The sequence below is a fragment of the Prinia subflava genome, chromosome 6, assembly GCF_021018805.1.
Source record: "Prinia subflava isolate CZ2003 ecotype Zambia chromosome 6, Cam_Psub_1.2, whole genome shotgun sequence".
NCBI lineage: Eukaryota > Metazoa > Chordata > Aves > Passeriformes > Cisticolidae > Prinia > Prinia subflava.
Genome location: NC_086252.1, coordinates 26,988,104 through 27,007,766, shown reverse-complemented (window position 1 = coordinate 27,007,766; position 19,663 = coordinate 26,988,104). Strand labels below are relative to the sequence as shown.

The following is a 19,663-nucleotide window of genomic DNA, read 5'->3' as shown; positions in this document are numbered from 1 at the left end:
GGATAAATAATATATCCTTCATGTGGTCCAATTAAAATGTTTAACTGATTCATGAAAAATGAATCTGTGTGATATTTTTGCTTATGAAAGGTTATCATTCTGTGGATAGACTTTCTCCTAGGAAAGTACATGACAACGAGTAGTTTTCTAGAGGGTTCTAGAAATAAACAGTTCTATTTACACAGATATGCCACCAAGTTGAGAAGAAAATCTATGTATGTTTTAGGTAGTATCCAAGGATTCTGCACATTGATACATGAAAATATATTAAGATTTTACCTCCAGATTAGTCAACGTCATTTCTCGAAAAACATAAGCAGGATTTCCTTCTTCTGAATGGCAGGTAATCTGAAAATTCCCGTATGATGAGCTTCCTGAAGGCTCTGGCCAGTACTGATGGCATTTAACCTAAGGTCAACACATTTTTAAAGATGCCCGTGTTTAAATTCAGAGTATTATTTTCATTTTCTCTAGTTTTTATACCTTTGTTTGTTACACATTATTTTGATCATTTTGTAATCACTATTTATTTACTTACCAAATAGACTTCATTACCTAATTACTGTTTCTAAAATAAGGGTATCACAGAGATTTCCTGTTTCTCTTTCCAAGAGGACACATACACCAGCTCTTGCAGTTAGTTTAAGATGGATGCCTTTAACTTCCCTTACAATTCTTAAAGGAGTTTATCTATAAATATTCCATCTTAACATTTGAGTGACAAAGATGCTGCTTTATGAACATTTCTGATCTCCAAAATCCTAATCTGATCTTATTAAAGTGCATTTATATGGGAAAAGAACAAACATGAAAAAAAAGGAAATATGCAACAAATAATTTGCTAAGCTAAAGCAGAAAATAGGGGGATGAGGATGGTAGACTTCAAAGACTCCCAATCAAGTCCTCAAATGTGAATGAAAACTTCAAACACTACCATTTTCTGATACATGTTTCAATGCCTAATGACAGAGGTCATTTCAGCTCAAGTGTACTTTTGCATTTCCAACCCACCTGGCGAATCTTTAAGAGCAGCCAGATTTGCAGACTTCCTGCTCCACTGAGACATCCCGGCATGCAGTGGCATAGTGATGTCAGAAGCCTCAGGATCAGCTTTAGAGCAGGGAGTCTGCCTATGGGTATAAGACAGATAAGTCCTTTTATTTCATTATTAAGCAGCTCTCCAAAGAACTCCACAAATATCATTATTGAAGGGGTGGGGGAACCTCAGAGAACTGCTATTGCAAGTCTGTTCTTAGCAGATCTGCAAAGAAAATTCAAAGTAAAAGGGCACTTGTACTGAAATTCCCTCTAGTCATGTTTATTTGGGAGCAGGCAGCATCATGGAAACATTGAGTCACTAACAATGGTTTTAAAACACTGCAACTTCCCTTCAATTATTTTAATTTTACTTAATGTCCTGACCTCACAGCAAAGATATGGTTATTAAAAAGTCAGAGTATATACAAACAGGTGAACTACAGTCCACAACCCACTGTAAATCCATCTTCCAAAGAAATTCTGATACGGAGGAATTCCACTACTGTTATTCCAGACAGTCATTTCTGTCCACACACTTAACCAGCCAGTGCTACTGTGAATGCTCCAGACAAAACCAAATAACTCTGGAATTGCACGGTGTGTATGACCATACTTGATTGTTTTGCCTATCTCCAAAGGATAAAACTACATAAAATCCAAAGCTATTAAGGAGAAACTACAGCTTAAACCAAAACCAAAAAAGCCACAAAACCCACCTGAGGCCTTCTACAGCACCACACACAATTATTTTCACTAATTCAAACTCTAATTACTCTATTACTAGTATTCTATTTTAAAACATTTTATATACAAATTAAAGGGCAATGATTATTTCACATGATTAAATAAATCTTTATAGCTACAGAATAACATTTTACAGAAAATTTTAGAATTCAACTTTTAAGAAAATCCTTGTAAGACAGCCATCCAGGCATGGGATATTAACACTACAAAGCTCTGTTAGGCTGCCTTAAAAATTAATCTCACTACATATCAAAGAAGTACACTATGAAAACTGATGCAACTTCTTGGAGTTCCTTCATTTGAAGTTTAGAGAAAAAATTCTATGAAGGTAGATTCTAGATGCTTTTTACTTTACAATAAAGAATCAAACAAAGCAGACTGAAAGTATTTTAGGAAATACATGAAGAGTTAAGTGCATTTCAGGACTGAACAAAGTTTAAATACTAGCTGCATTAACAACACCAGAAGGTTTAAAATCTGAGACTCTTCATTGCAAAAGAACTAGGAATGCACCGCTCTTGTGAAAAACAGTCACAGAATGAGAGAACAGTTCTGGTTGGAAGGGACCTTGAAAGGCCATCCAGTCCATCCCCTACAGTGAGTTGCTCTGAGCCCCAACCAGAGATGGACATTCAGTACCTCTCTGGGCAGCTTGTGCCATTATTTCACCACCTACATTGTAAAAATTTTGTCCTTATATCTACTCTACCTACATCCTTCTAGTTTAAAACTACTTCCTCCTATCCCATCATCATATCATATGCCACCATAATATATTCCTCTAGTCTTTTAAAGGCTAATCACTAACAGTTTTTCAGAAGCTTATGGAAGTGGTATTTAAGGAAATGTTTTACTTACTCTGCCCCGTTCTACTTGAGTTGTTAACATTACAACCATAGAAGAGCCTTGCTCCCAAGTCATCTGCCAGAAATCAGGACAAGTGTTGGGCAATGGACCTTGACAAGCAATGTACTGGTTTATTATTGTGGAAGAAGGGATTTCCATCTAAGAGAAGACAAAGTCATTATTTCAACTGCTATAGCAAATGGAAGTCAGGCATCAGACATTTACAGTTTAGTAACTAATTTTTAGAAAAGCATCCATGACATTAATTCTATTTCTTAAAGGCTAGCAAAGATGAATTGGCACAGATAAAAATTCTTGAAGTGTTTCACATGAAAAATTACTACAAAGATTCAAATACACTTTATATATGAACTGACAGTCATGTAGCTGCCATAATGAAAATTAATGGTTGAAAAAAGAAAGGACAGAGCACTTGGCAAATAATTCAGATGCAAATATTTCTTGCTCTGTGGATTTTTGACACTAGCTTTTAAAACACAGATCTCAGAATTTAATATTTGGGGTTCTTTTGGTGAAGTAAGTAGCTGTAATTTTGCTGTTATTAACAATGGAAAAAACAAGATGCAAAAGAAACTGATGCCAAATTGAACTTTATTGTTGTTGAACACAACTATCAGAAAAGAAGAATTAATTGCTTTAGAGAGGGCTGGCTTCAGTTTGCATTTTTTCACATTAAATGTGGGGCTAAATTTCAACATTTATGAAAAGATGTGCCACAAAACATCTATAGGAAATATATCTACAGGAAATTTCAAATTATCTGACTAGAGGTTTAGTAGCCATTCTAGCCTGAACTAGACTTATAAAAAAATGGATTTTTAGATTTATTTTTTCATTGAAAAACTGTAGAATTACTTAACGTCAGAAGCACTTCTGAAAAATACTACTCACATTTATATAATTTGCATTGATGTAATCTTCATTACTTTTTAAAATAACCCGTGTAGCATCATCTGAAAAAAAATTTAGAAATATAGAAATAGTTACTTATTTACTAACTACAGTAAAATACTCTTAGAGTACATATACACATAGCAATACTTACAAGGCGAAATGTCTCTGTATCTATTTTTGGAAATGTTTTGAGGTAATCTGGCACAAGACATTGTCATTCCAGGCTTTTTCCTATACAATTGCTAAAAGATAAAGCTGATGGTGAGAACACAATAGATGCAGTAGACTCATTATTATACTGTTTGCCTAAAAATAATTTGTTCTAAAAAGAGGTGATTTCTAGAACATAAACTACGAAGCAACAGTAGCTTCAACAACCATAAAAATACTTCTAAAAATAAAGCACTATAAATTTAGTTATGCTCTGGGATCACTGAAAATGACCAAGATGTAACCAAAATTTGTTTAAAGACAAAGTGAACAACAAATTTCAAGCTTCCATTAGAACACTGATCCTGAGAAAAAGTAGTATTGCATAGTGATAAGTGATTTCACTGACATCCCACTTGGTCATTTGGGGCAAGGAGATTATGTTGTGTATAGGTATCTACCTACTTTGCACTTGTTTCAGTTAAGAGTTTTTGGTTTTTATCCCTAGATGTCCTTCTGTATTCCAGTAACTGTAGAGCAAATCCTGGTTACCTTGCAATTTCCCTGATCAAAATTGCCTTTGAGATGTTCCTGCCCTTTCATGCTTTAGTCATGCATTACCACAACCTTTGTGCTACAAAAAATATCAGTGAAATGATCCAGGTTCAAAAAAGCAGTTTAAAAAACTTTTACACATTGAACCTGCTAGGGAGAATGAAAGCTTATATTAAAGCAGAATTTGGAATAACTTAGAAAAATCTGCCCTTTCTAAACATAAAAGAAAATTTTACCAAAGTTCTTAAAGAATAGTATATAAAGTATACTTCATAAATATATGTTGCAAAATACAATGCTAGGTCTCCATCTGGTGAGGAATTCACAGAATTTGCACTGCTATGTTTTACAAATGTACTGTTTCCTGCTTTAAGCCACTTGATCTCATGCATTTAAGATGGGTATCACCAAAGCACAAGTCAGTGCTGAAGAAAGACCGTAGCTATCAGCAGCTTAATGCCCTCCTGCTCTGAAATATGTCAATAAAAATTAACTATTTGTAAAATACACACTTACATTAACCTTGAACATTAGGGCAGTATTTTCCATTGGTTATTTTACTTTCCCTATGAGAATGCCCATAGAATGTCAACAGCTCAGGGTCATACAGTTTATACAGCAACTTAGGTGTGGAATGAAGGCCTGAGTATGGAACACAGATTTTGGTAGACATTCTTCAGCCTTCATCTTTATGAAAGTATTTTATTAGCATGTCCCTGATAACCACAAAAAGTGGAAGTAATCAATAAAGCTATTTATAAAACTAAAACCTAGGATTAGGTATTCTCAAATTTGCATAGGTATTCTAACGTATTAGGTATTCTTAAGTATTTTTCTTTTGAGAGTCTAAGACAATTGTTTTGCTAAAGGATGCTGACTGTACTGAAATTTAACTGAAATCTGTTATTTAAAGTAACTGCCATCCCCAAAGACTTGGAGCTTGCACGCAGCTCCAGGCAATACAGTACTTACATCAAACTGAGCCAAGACAGTTCCAGTGATAAGCCCCTCTGCTAACTGAATCATGGATTCCCTCAGAGCATTATCATCTTGATGGACACCATCAAGTGGAGTTTTCTCAGGGATGTACTGAAAATCAGGCTCGCTCTCCAGCTTCTCTTCCACAACATCATAGACAGCTAGAACAAGCAAAGGTGTGAATGCTCTGACTGAAGATGTTTGACTAAAGTTAGCTGTAAGTGATTTATTTAAGATAGAAAAAACACCACATTTCTCCTGTAGAAAAATCCACATTTATTAGCACATTGATTTTAGTCCCCATCAGCAAGGACAGGTAGCCTTTACTGATCATTATAATCCACAATAAAGCTATTTTTTTCTTTGGTATAATAGTAATTTTAAGTGAAAGACCATCACTGACAGCTAAAATTTTGATCAAAACTCACATTATACCCTGCCTTGTCTGATATAACTCTCTAATCTCAGATTCTCACATCATGCCTCTGATATCATTACAGCTTCATTTACATTTTACTTACGAGTCACTTAGAACTCATTTTGGGCTCCAGTAATGAGGGCAAGGTGTGCAGACGACCTGAGAAAATTGCATTTAACACATGGCATTATAAAGCTATCAATGCTCTATGTGTGCCTTGCCTATAAGCTCAAAAATAATATGAATCTTCTGCTACACATAACAGGCATATGCTGTTCAAAAGCCAGTCTTTAAATTATATTACAACACTACAAAGAAGGAAACTGGCAACTCCTCAGTTCTACAACTCACATGTTTTTATCCAGAATACAAAGATAATCAATACACAAGGGGAAAGATAGTTTCTTTTAGAAAATTTGCAAATAAAGTTCATAATTTTGTCTGAAAAAGAAAGTAAGCACACAAAAGCTGCGATAGAATTTACACACAAAATGACAGCACATGTAAGTGGGGAGTGCAAATTAGTGAATAAGGGAAAAAATTCTATGAAGTGGATGAGGTACTCTGCAAAAGTAATTTCAATTGTTCCAATTAAGCATCAATATTTTTCATTTTGCTTTTTCCTCTCCAACTCTACTGTAGTTAGGAGGTGCAGCAGAATTAAATCCAGTGCCCATCTGCTGGCTATGATCCAACAGTTTATTTTGTGAATACACTGCATCAGCTTTTATCTAGACTGCATTTCAGCACTTCGACTAAGACTCCCGAAGCAGAAATGTTACCAGTGATTTTGGATTGTTTTGAAAATGTATGGAAGGGTTTTGTATATATTGTATATACCTCCAAAGTCACTCAAACACTGAATATTTGGTGAGGGTTTTTTTGTTTGTGTTTGGTTTAAATTTTCCTTCAGGGAATAACCTTATGAAATACATTCAATATCCCTATAGCTTTCTGGACATTTTTATCAATGAGAGTGAGAAAAAAATTTAAATTAGCTGTTAAAAATATTTGATGTCTGACTTTTTATTAGTTTTCAACACTTATTTATACACAGCTCCTTAGATTAAGGGATCAATACACTGTGTTGTTGCAATTCCTTTTCAGGGAATTCTTTCTTACAGGTTACACATTCCATGCCAGGACACAAAGTGGATTTTTATTTTTAATTATGATGCACAAGCCACTCACCATTGGGTCGAACTAGGAGCACAAGTTCCCCTGAGTGTCTCTCACAGCTAGCTTTAATAAACATCACCACTTGGTCGTGGGTATGCTCTGCTATGTCCCTGCCGTTAATCAGAACAACCTGGTCCCCTTCATTCAAACGAGGGACACACAGATCAGCCTGCAAGGGTGGGGGAAAAAACCAAAACCATCTGTAACACAAGCCAGTACCAATTTCTCACCTTAAAATAATAACTTAAAGAACTGTACTTGGGCTCTCCAATCCTCACAGCCCTGTTGCTATGGTTGCTGTGCTGTTCAGATGACAAACCCAAGTGTTACACAACACACAGGCAGTGCCATTCCCATGTGCAGCTGGGAGGTGACTGCCACTGTCACTTGTCTGTCAGCAGCTGCTCCTCTACCCTTCAGCTGATGCAGAGAGCTCCTCTGTTTGAATCACCCTTTGTACAGGAAATTAAAAAGCAGGATGTTTTCATCTTTGAAGGGAGGGGAGAAACATGGCAAAACCATGTCCAAATCAATTTCACAGGCTTAAATGCTTCAGCTCTGAAATACTGCAATGGTAATGGCAAAAAACTATGCCTAGCTCCCAGTAATCACAGAGAGAGGAATCAGTGATAAAAATTGTTATTATAATCACAGTCTAAACATTGTTATAGAAAAGAAAGAGCACAAGCCATCACCAACTATCTTCTTTCTACAGAGTGAATGTTTAAAGCCAAAGTTATTCATGTGATAAATGTTTCAGGGATAATAGTTAACAAGATACAAGAACAATGATTTTGGCAAACATTTCAATACTTCCAAAGAGAAAAAAAAAAAAAAAAAAAAAAAAAAAGCAGCAAATAAATGGTTAACTCCATTCTAACACGTATGGACAGAGCTGAATACCAGGTCAGTATTTCTGGCAATAAATTGACAAATATTGTGCCTAGTTTGAAGACACTCTTATAGTCACTAAACATCAGTAACAACATGCAATCAGACCTGATGAATGATTCATAATGTCTGGTTTTAATCTACATCTTGGCTTTACTCAGATACATCTGTCACTAAAGTAAGACATTTGCTATTTTAGTTATTTTTAACACTCTTTCAATATGTAATTTGTGAAATTACTGAATGTCTATATCTAAAAAAAGCAATAAAGTAGAAGTATTTTTAGGATGGCACAGCTCAAGTACCAGAGCATACTGAGCATCTGTAATGTCCTGTAATTTTCAGAAATTAAACTTTGTTTAAGTAGAAAAAAATAGTTTTGAGGATTGAAGAACTTTAAAAAATATATTATACGTTTCCATCAAATTCTTACTGCATGTAATTTGCTTCGTTCTGATAATGTTATAGCAAAAACTAATTTTCATAGGCAACTATGAAATAATTTTTCATTTTCAGTACATCCTTCAAGATACACAGATATTGCTACCAAGTCTGGTTTTTTGATAACTTACAGGCGTTCCTGGAGCTACCCTGGACACTATTACCGGCATCTTCTGATCATATCCACCCTTTAAAAACAAATTAAATTAGTAAGGAATCCCAAATGTCAGAAAATAACCTTAATAACTGTAAAAGGAATAGATGTAATGTTACCTTTACATTGAAGCCAAACCTTCCATTTTCGTCTGGTTTCATTCTGATCATAACAAGATTGTCATGGGGGACACCACCATTGGGCTGACAGACAAAAGTTATATTATATTAGTATATATTTTGTTCACAGTTAGATTTTGAGGATATTGTATCTAATGTTCTGCAGTTTCCTTATCAAATAATTGCTCCTGGACACTTGAGAAAACATCAAGCAAGAACACGAACATCTTGGGTTTGCATAAAAGGGGAAAATTACACATTTAAGAGTCTTGGACATAACTAAGTTAAAGTTCTGTCAAAGCAAGCTCAAAGTAAGAAAGAATATTAGAAAAGACTAACTGGCTTCAATACTCTAATAAAGACAGCTTACTAAATGGAAATTTCCTGAATTCATTTTAATTAAGACCACAGTGAAGAGTTGCAATGAGAATGTAATACAATCAAAAGGAAGATAATTGAAGGCATCCTTGTGTTTCTATTAACAGCAATTTGCCAGCAGTCAGCAAGGAAATCCTGGTTCCCTATCCCTTACTCCATTTCCAGTCTAGTGGTGTATGAGGTGTGGCATACACTCTGCACTGATTCAACTCTGGAAATTTTAGCTGCTTTCTTCTTGGTTTTATTTGGATGACAACAACATTGTTAAAGGAAATGCCAATAAACTGAGGAATACTGGCTACCTTTTTAAGCTGAAAAATACCAACTTAGTGCCACTGAAGTCGGTTTTAGTTGGTTCCTATCTATATTTATTTCACAGACTGAACATTAGCTAGTATTTCTATAGTTCCTACAGGGAGGATGCAAAGGAATAAAGAAATGTGTTTCAATGAAGTTTTCAATGCTACCAATTACAGCAAAGCAGAAGACTCATACTCAGAAAAATAAAGAAACTTAAAAAAGCAAATACTTTTATATGTAAGAAAGTTCAGAACCTGGAGTTTCACTAGGTTAAAGAAGTCTGCACAAGTTGACTCATTAGAAGTTAACTCAGTTGCAGGTACCTTCAGTTCTTGGTTAAAACAAAACAAAATTAACCAAATGCATTCATAGTAATGAAAAAGTGAAACATTTGGGAAAGTAATGGCACAAGAAATTTAGTGAAAAGGAAGGGTCTTAAGAAGCCTGATCATATGCCAATCATTTCAGCCTCTGCCCCTTGGCACGGGAGTTCAGGCAGAATGAACATCAACCAAGTGCTCACTTGCAGGGTTTGGCAGCTTTTGTGCCACTGCCTTCCCCAGTCAGAAAGGAAATGCTAATTTCTGCTTTAAGATGCTATTTTGAGCAGAAGTTTATAATGCAAAATGTGCAGAGAGCACTGTATGCCATCATTACTTTGTTTGACTAAAGGGACTGACCACACCTGTTTTCAAGTGCTTCTGACAGTCTCAGACTGGATACTCAGGGATTGCAGATGGAATAAAAAGTTGCCATTCCCACATGTGTCCTACTACCTTGCTACACACACTCCCCATACATGCAACAGACAAAGGAAATGCAACAGCTTTATGAAGTCAAAATGGCGAGGGGTTTTCTTTAAAATATTGGAGATGGAACTGCACAAGACTTTAATGGTGCAGGAACCTGAATTCTGGTCAGAAAAGCAATTTTGAAACTAAATAACATTCCAAAAACTTCAGTCATGCTATGTTCCTTCTTCTGAAATTTCCAAAATAAAAAGTAATCAGCAGACCAAATTAGATGTTCAATTACAGCAGTGCTCTGCCTTCAGCGAGACTGCATAAACGTGTCCCACTGGAGCACAGCAAACAATCACACTGACAATGCCCAGAGAAAAAATCATCTCATTCATGCAGCTGTGTTGGTTTTGCAGAACTAAAAGGAGTTTAAAAAAACAAGTGAAAGTTATTTTTGTGAATTTGGTAAAGATAACTGAATACAGGGCAGAAAAACTTGATGACTAAAGTAGTGTTATCTTTCAAAACAGAACAGTACTTTAATGTGACTCAGGTAAGCACTGGCTGAAGACAAAGCTGTTACAAATTATGTTTCATCATTTAATTGAAACAAAATTTTGTACAATGTTCCCAAAGCACTCAGAAACTTAAAACTTTGACTTTTGAGCCTTTTGTTAAAACCCCAGCTATGAAATTAAACAGGGGTTTTATGGGAATCTTAACTCTGTTTTAACACCTGAGAGAACACCCTAGGTTTACAGTTCAGGATGCAAAAACAATAAACTAAGGCATTTCCAAATATCAGTTTGGGGAAGTGACTCATAATTTTGAATGCTTGAGGTTGACAAAACACAGTATTGGCTACATCTGGATGTTTTCCCATCCTGCAACACGTTTTTTATCCATTTACTGTTCACATCAGTATAAAATCTAGAACCAGTGGAAAACCTTTGAAAGGACAAAAATCACAAAAATGATCAGGGAGGTTTTTCCTCAGTCAGATAATCAACTGGCTATCTTACTCATCTCACACACGCCTGATTATGGCAAAAAACCTTTTGCTCATATTTTTGTATTTGCTGTCACAGGCCTCTTGATAGTCTCTTTCTTGGAAATTCTGATGAGAAATGCAACCACAGACTCACAGAGCTTCTCCTGATAAAACCACTCTTGAAGCTCTTAGGCATGTTCAGGTTTACCTTTTTTAGCTAAAGCTGGATTAAATACCTGCAATATCTTCTTTAAAATGGATGGCAAATGCCTTCTCAAAGAACAGGTTTGGTAGAAACTTCTGTGTGTGCTGAAAAGCTAATGCTCAAAATGTTTGCATAACATCCCAACGTAGTGATGCATGGTCAACCAACAAGGCACTACTCCAGCAGCCACAGTAAAACCAGCAGGAGCCAGGGAAGGGACAGGATGATAACAGAAATGCTGCAAGGTAATGCACAGAGCAGCTCTGAAATGCTTCAGAACCAAGCTCATAAAATAGGACCATCGTTATGTGATAAAAAGCAGAATGGTTCAACTGGATCAAAAAACTTACGGTGGCTTTTTCAGGTGATGCAGGAACATCGAATGTTTCATTAATGTGGTTATCCAGTTCTTGCTGTGAGTATGAATGATGAATTTGGTTCCAACTGTTCTTTTTAAATTGTTTAGGTGGTAACGCTGGAGGCTGCCCATCTATAGGGGTCTCTTGAGAGCTAAATACCAAAACAGAAGAATGAAGTGGAACAATCATGAGGTATTGACAGTTCTTTCAGGGTTGCAAATAAACTGAAAAAGTTAGAAGAAACTCAAGAGTTTGAGAGATGACTAACAGAGCCTCAAAAATGTAGTGCAGTAGAATATATTGAGAGCCTATGTTTGCATTTTTACAGCATTTTTGTTGACAAGCAACTGTACACAGAACCAGTAAGTTCATCTTTTACCTATGACCTTTTTAAAAAATGGTTTTAGCATGCAGAACGCACTACTACTTATCTGTGAGCACTCCATTCTAGATTAATAACAATGTTCTCTTATTTTTCTGTAATATAGAGAATTTCCTTTCATTAGTCCTCTCGGAATAAAAGCTTAACTGTGTAATTTGTATTACATAAATATGATTCATCTTTCATTATATGGATTTATATTTAACAATAAACAAGAACATTTGGAAAGGCTGAAAAGGGCAGCGAGCTCCCAGTTCCCATAACTTGGTTTGAATGCCAGTTTCTAAATAGGAGCAGGATATGTCATCCTCCACAGGCTCCCAATTAAAAGGTGCTATTAAATCATTTAACGATTGCAGACAACAGCCCACTGATACCAGATCCATAAACCATCAAGAAGGAACTTCCAGGTTAGAGCTAAATCTAAAGAGAATGCTACCACCAAAACCAGGGCTGTCTGTTCTTTCACCCACATCCCTGGCTGCTTCCTGGAAGAACTGGTGCTCCTCCCTTGGCTAAGGCAGCTTACACCAAGCAACCAAAAATACTTTTTGGACAAGCCTGGGCCCTCTGGCTTATCTCAGGGCCGGCCACCGCGCAGGGAGGGAAGGACACTCCCAGAGGCAAGAGCAGGACACTGCTCCTAGGGTTAGCAGCAAGCTGTAGAGGTAACTCAGCACACACCTCCCTCCAAAACCCTCAGGCAGCCACTGAGCAGCTCTGCTGTATTTAGTACCTCGCCTCAGTGAGCTGTTAGCAGGGCAACACTCTCAGTAGGAGACTGCACTAGGTTTCAAGTTGCTGCAAATCTGAAAACCTAAGGCACTCATCAAACTCTATTTCATATAATTTGGCTCTATGCAATTCAAGAAAGGCAGTTCTCAGATACATGGTCAAAAATAAAAAAAAGCTGAGCAAAACTGAGTATACTGATTAAAAAAAAAGGTTTAACCTCTTTCAAAAAGGATAAAAAAGGCTTCATTTTGAACATTTCACTTTGAAATGCCAAACATTTTCTGCTTCAGTTTAAAAAAACATTAGCCAATATTCTTAGAAAACAAAGCTAGTAACATTTTTGTCAGTGTATGAAATAAAACATCACATTTGAAAAGATCCCAACAATATTTTTCTCTATTTTTCTGCTTTATTTCAACTTTGAGAAAATATTTTTTTCATAAAGTGTTAAAAGAAAAAAAATGTACTAATTATTCAGTCTGATGTCTGAAGAACCTCATGTTCAAAACACAGTTGGGAAGAAAAATAGTATTTCTTAACACTTTTCAGTGCAAGTAACAGAAAAAAAGAGCACATTTCATTTTTCAAGATATGCAGCTTTTCTAAATTAATTTTTGTGGAGAGAAAAATATTATGGTTGTCAACATTTGCAAAACAAATCTGCAAGGCAGCTACACACTATTTAGACCTACAAAGGTCACCCAGAGATTTTTAGCTGCCTATGCATTCATTCAAGTATGGCCAGCACAGATTACTCAGTCTTTTAAGTTAGGTATTTTCCTGAAAACAATTACTCCTGAGAATTTTAAACCAAAGTAAAAAAAGGAACAGTAACCATGAACAGAAACACAAAAGAAGTTATTCTGATAAAAGCAGAAGATGGATCTTATGTTTGACTAGATGTCTGTACATACACGTCAACAAACACAAATAAATTCCTACCAAACACACAAACTTATAGAAAAGATTTGAAAAGTTACTTAAATGAGCATTTTACAAGCAGCAATGCAAGTACTGTAATATATTAGCATAATGAATTGTGAGAACTAACAATCAAGCCTTGGGCATAAACTTCACTGCTTTATATTTGCCCAGTCAGCTTTGAATTTCCTTATGAATGCTCAGACAATGGCAGTGAAAGCAGCCTATTTTGCAGGCAAAGCAGCTCTCTGTTACTGAATTCAGCAATTTACATAATAATAAAATAACACACAAACCCTGACACTGGCAAGCTTTGAGGATTTTTGTTACAGATATCCGGTCTGATCTTTTTAATATATTTAGCAAAAGTTCCATACACACCCCCATAAATTTATTAAACTAAACACTCATCATGTGCTTTTGGAATTTGAGGTTATAATTACCTCAGGGAACTACAAGCACCGTCTCTCAATTTTGTGTTGAATAGGAGGTGCAGATGGAGAAAAGATGTGCAATTAAAGGCTATATTAGCTAAGCTATAATATCCTTCTGAACTGCACAGAAACTGTTAATTTCTTTAGCTATGTTGATTCCAGACTCAAAAAGATCACTAAATTATTGCCAATCACGTTAGCCCCTCTTTTTCACACATACAAATTTGATCAATAAATAACAATTTCTGACAAATTAGCACACAGACTACTAAAACCTTTTTCAGCCTGAAAGGTCAAATTGGTTAAGAAATAGCTTTTTTAACTGTAAAACAGCATAGTTTAAAATTATATAGCTAATATGAACTTCTTGTCTACTGTTTTACTTCATAAATGGCAGATCTTGAATCAATAACATCACCTTAAATCTCCAAAAGGCCTTAATGGGGTTCATATATTTTTCAAAGTCAACATCCTCATTCTTTAAAGTATCTTATACTAGAGATCTATACTGGGATATTAAATTTTAGTTTTAAGCTTCCAAGAAGAGCAAAAAACCCTAAAATTGAGCCTCTAACATTTAGTGATGAAAGAGCAATACTTTTTCTGCAGAAAAAGTGCAAAAAACATGAAAAATAGCAGCCAGAGTTGTATAAAACCACTTCCTCTCTTTCTAAGACTCATTTCTATGGTGACTTACTCAAGAAATCAAGTACTAAATAAACAAATCCTAAGAACACTCAGAAAGATCTTGTACAACTTTGACTAAAGGCATATGAATCAAAGAGAGTATTTAAAATAAAAATAAATAAAAGAGTGCTTTCCTCACTGTATCAGTCATTCAGGAAGGGTTTCCCATAACTGACTTCAGTTGGAAGCCTTAGAACAGAAGCAACCTGACCCTGTGTGACCTTCGAATAACAAAACTCTAATATGAGAACAGATTCATGACTGTTCCAGTTCTGAGAGTCCTTTGACAAGTGAATATGTTAAAAAGTCCACCAAAAAAAAAAAGGAGAATTTACATGACTAGGTCAAATTAATATTACATAACCCTGAAAGTTAAGTAACTAGCTGAGGATCAATTTGTAACTATTGTAGCCTATTGTAAAAAGCATCATGTGCAATTTTATAAAACTTCAAAAGTTTTGTATTCTATTTCCCTCCTAACAATCACACATAGTTTTAACAACTACAGTTTTAACAACAACAGTTTTAACAATTACACATAGTTGTTAAAACTGAAAGTACACTCAGCCTAAGTAAGGTTTTAAAATGTGTTTAAATAGCTTCCCAGAGTAATTTTTCATGAGACATCATTTGTTTATAAACATGGAATTAGGTTTGTGCTGTTTTACAGTTCTCAATTGGCTTTGAAACTGTGAGCACAATTTCCCTGCTAAAAGAGATTATTATATAAAATTATGAGGGCATATCTGATATCACACATACAGCTATACTAAGAGGGTACAGTGGCAGTGATAAAATGGTATATATTGCAATATTTTTCCCAATCAATCTGTACTCTGAACACAATTTGTTGAGTAATTCAGTATCTTTGAATAACTCAATGGGTTTTTTATTTGTCTTCCTTCTGGATGCAATACACAATAATAGTTCTTATTTTGCCCATTGTATCTTAAAGTAAGTTTCCAGTATAAAGAAGATTCAGCATAATTGGGGGTGGGGGGGAAGCCTGACAGTGTCAGCTTAAAAAAAATGAACTCTGTAATGATACACCAAATACACTAGCAATGTCCAAATGCTGGGGTGCCAAAAAGGTATTTTGGCTACCTAGTTTATAAAGCTCATTTCTGTGCCTTGACAAAAAGCAACATTTCCAAACTTGTGGGAATTAAAACTTTGCTTCAATTCTGTCAGAAACCCAACTTTTGGTTCCACATGCAGACACTGATGGTCACATTACAGCAAACCCACAGCTCGGGTTGTGGGGATGGTATTGTAAGCCTGAACCTGGAATGTGTCAGACACAGGTCTTCAGTTCTGGACCATCTTGCTCTTTCTCACAGTAAGACCTATACTAACACTCCCTAAATAACAGCCACCTTTTTATTAGATTGCCTGGCTCTCCCTGACCCCGCATTTAACAGTAAATTCTCCAAGGCCAAGATTTCTGCCCTCTCTCCAGAAGCCCTGCACGCTGCAGTGGCGTGGGAAGAGCAGAACTTACGGGGATGTTTCCAGGATGATGCTGTTGGCCTGGGTGGAGGACGGAGATCTGTGATTTACAAACACTTCACTCGGGGAGGTGTGAACCACATGATCCACTAAATGTCCAACCGAGGAGGGTCGTAACCGGGCTCCTTCTTGAGTGAAGGCAGAGTTGCGACTAAGAGGGAAAGCAGAGCCGTGCAATGTGACAAGAATATTATTGTTAATATACACTTCTGATACCACCCACTGAAATAGGATGATAAAAATTATTTCCTCTCAGTGTTCATACATGCAGTTTTGTTCAAGTTTCAAAAATCACTGAAACAATTATGTTGTCAGATAAACATGGACTGAATTTTTAAGTGTTTAAAAATATTTTAATAAACACTAAGGGCTATTTTAAAAAATTATTTACTTTTAATTAAAGAAGCCTGAAACTATTATGGTCCAATGAACAAGCTGACAGTCCAGCCAACAAGAAGAAAAATGGATTCCTACGAAGACAAGTCCTGACTTTGTTCATGGCAGAACTTAATGTAAATTCATTAAAATGAACTGCATTTTCTCCTAGAAGAATCATAGGCTTTGCACTGAGAGTCCTATCATTTCTGGAATCCAGTATTTTGCCAAGTGAAAACTGGCACAACAATATTAAAATTCTTTTAAACATGCATGATTAGGTTTGTTATGCTTTAAGCATCATTATTACACAATTTTTTAGTAATTTTTAAATCCTACAAGGTTTTTACAACATTAATCTTGTGAATAATATGCTGCAGAATCTTAAAAGCTTGTCATTTATGTAATACAAGATTGAGTAATACTGATTCTTTAGCAAGTTTCAGCACACTGAGAAATTGGTCACCTTCCAAAAGAAATCAGGAATGTTTTTTCACTAACTTAAAACAGAAGGCTCTATCATGTGAAAAGAGTGAACACGGAAAGGAAAGGCAGAAAAATTGAGAGGAATAAACCTGCAAAGATTTCCAATTAAGTAATTTTCCTCAATGTTTTAAAAAGCGATATCAAACAAAATAAATTATTTTTAAAATATCACATAGATTTTATCATCAGAATCTTTTTTTTAACCAAATTAATAACTTAGTTTTAACTGTGCTTGAGAAAACTCAAACTCTCAAATTTAGGGTAGTGTGATACATCCTACACTTTTCATAGGTCAAGTGAGAAGCACCTAAAACTCATCCCTAAAAATTTTTTTTTGGATCTGAAGCTAAGTGTTACAGAGAATCATCTGGCACAGATTTTTGAAGCTACTTGTTCACATAACACATTGATCATTTTAGTACACAAGTAGGTCACTCACATGAGAGGTACAGAGTCACTTGCAGGGAGAGAAGATTTGGTGCTACTCACTGATTTGGAGTTCCAGGGGGAGAGCGTGAGGGGAGGCTCTGGGTTTCCAACCTATCATCAGACAGTGAGTTCCTACTCACTACCTCCCAATCCATCCCACTCATTACTTTCCGTGCCAAGGGTTTACTGGGGGATCTGGAAGAAGAAAGTAAAATGACTAACCAAAAATTGTATGATGTAAGAACAAAATTATATAAAACAATGAAACCAATGTTCTATCATAGGAAATCAAATTATATGTAAGAAAGGAAATGTAATAATGCAAAGCTGTATTTACATGGGCAGTTTGTATTTTCTCCATCTACTGTACTTCATTTACTGTACTTTGAAAAGAATGCCATTGAAATAGTAATAAACTATTGTTGACTGTGAGGGAGACAGGCAAGACAGAATCTGAACTCACTAAACTTTTAATGCCTCAAAGACAATCTGACTCAAACAACATTGAGAGATCTGAACTTAGAAAATATAGAACAAAACCAAACAAATAAACATGCAAAAAAACCCCTCTAAGTAACACAACTGTTTAGCCAGCTCAGGAAAAATAAAGCAGTGAAAACATCAGGCCAAAAAACTCCCTAAGATTCTGAAGAACTGAAAGTGAGGTAATCAACATGGCAACAGAATTATGAAGTTTTGTTTAGACATGAGGGATTTCCATCAAGATGACATGCTTTCTCCCAGAATGTCTCTTGTCACTTGTCAGGCAGATGCAATAATATTATTTAACTATTTAAACTTCTTTGTCGGTTTTGTGCCTCATTTGGTTTCTGCCAGAAATATCCTTCAGGTTAAAGGTCATTCTCAGCAGTGCTTTTATACAACAGGAATTTTTTTTTCTACTTGTCCTTTCTTGACATTAACAAATCTTTTTCTTCCCATTCTCCAGTCATTCCAGGATGCCTACTATCTCCTGCTGCTTCTTTCACCTATTTCTTAAGCACAAATGAAACCATCCTTGTAATCTCTCATGAAATAAGACATTTCCCTTTTATATTGGAAAGCATCAAATGAATCAGCTGTGGTTGTTTTTTTCTTAGCACTGCATTGGATGGTTCAGTCATCCTGCAACTCAGCTTACCCAGACTTCTGTGGTTTGTTGTTTTCAACTGAAAATTCTTCAGCTAACAACATAAATACTTTTAAACAATCCATACTTGTCCTGTATATTTTGTGTTATTGGGTTTTTATGTTACTTCTACTGCTTCGATGGTGCTACATAGTTCAGACTTCTCCTCTATCATTACCCAACCTTCTCTAGTTCCAGTGATACCTTAATCTTTTGTGACATGATAATTTCATTTCCAATTGCCTCCATATTCTATCACTAAATTCTCCAGCTTTGCACAACGAGGTGACAACATATTATTGTATGAGCAGTACAGCTCCATACACCTGTATCAAAAAATAATTTCTGTCTTCACTGCCCTTGTAACACAAAGTAACTGTTCTTTATTGTCATCATTTTTACTGGTTTACTGAAAGAGCAACTCCAGAAAGGAACTTTGAGAAACTAAGGAATTACCTGCACACAAACAACATCCTCTGAAAAGGGGAAATGGTTACAAACGTATTTTTGCTTCTCAGAGAACTTAAAAACTCAATGCAAGTCACCACCTTAATATTATCAAAAAAGTCTACAACAAAAACCAACCGAACATTATATTGAATAAGCTTCACATAGAGAAATAAGTAAGATGTCAACACTGATACTAATGGAGTGGTGGTGTGCTTGTGGAGGGTTTATCTTTACTCTCACCCACCAAGCAATTTTAAAAATGTATTGCATCCTGCTTTGCTGCTCTAAAGTTTTACTGAGTAACAGCTGAAAAATTTCAGACAGTTAAGCAAGATGGGCTACTCTAAATAATACTGTTCCAGGTGTTATTCCACCTGGGGAAAAAATCTAATAGTATATTGATATTTGAAAAAAGGGAAAATACCAATTAATTCCTCAGGAGAAGCACATCCAATTTCTTAGCATGCTTCACTATTATTTAAGGAGTATTAATTTGATTTGAAAAATAATCAGCTTGGTATCAGATAACTGAACCAAAAATTCCAATTCCTGCAATTTGTTTCAAATGTGAGCAACTCAAACCATTTTAGGTATCTTTCTTCACAAACATGTAGATGTGAGCAGCTCTGAACAGGTAAAATAACATGAAACTGAAATAGCAGAACTGCAATGCATGTCCAATTCCAGCCTTTTGTTATTCTTTTATTGTTCAGGGCTCTGATTAG

At 35.6% G+C, this 19,663-nt stretch overlaps 1 protein-coding gene across 2 annotated transcripts in view; it reads right to left on the bottom strand.

Moving 5' to 3' along the window:
* The window catches only part of PTPN4 (protein tyrosine phosphatase non-receptor type 4), a 110,714-nt gene that overhangs the window by 12,703 nt on the left and 78,348 nt on the right, over positions 1 to 19,663 (bottom strand). The window contains exons 14-25 of one of the 2 annotated variants that reach the window (XR_010080817.1): positions 17,420 to 17,554; positions 16,062 to 16,220; positions 11,393 to 11,552; positions 8,429 to 8,512; positions 8,287 to 8,343; positions 6,836 to 6,992; positions 5,221 to 5,387; positions 3,695 to 3,785; positions 3,541 to 3,602; positions 2,641 to 2,787; positions 1,012 to 1,130; positions 280 to 408 (exon numbers count right to left, since the gene is read on the bottom strand). Coding sequence is in view for 1 of the 2 variants with exons in the window: in XM_063400835.1 (XP_063256905.1) it covers positions 280 to 408; positions 2,641 to 2,787; positions 3,541 to 3,602; positions 3,695 to 3,785; positions 5,221 to 5,387; positions 6,836 to 6,992; positions 8,287 to 8,343; positions 8,429 to 8,512; positions 11,393 to 11,552; positions 16,062 to 16,220; positions 17,420 to 17,554 (1,348 nt within the window). In the remaining variant the exon portion in view is untranslated. Of the gene's footprint in view, positions 1 to 279; positions 409 to 1,011; positions 1,131 to 2,640; positions 2,788 to 3,540; positions 3,603 to 3,694; positions 3,786 to 5,220; positions 5,388 to 6,835; positions 6,993 to 8,286; positions 8,344 to 8,428; positions 8,513 to 11,392; positions 11,553 to 16,061; positions 16,221 to 17,419; positions 17,555 to 19,663 lie in introns of those variants that run through there. The other variant, XM_063400835.1, reaches the window with a different exon arrangement.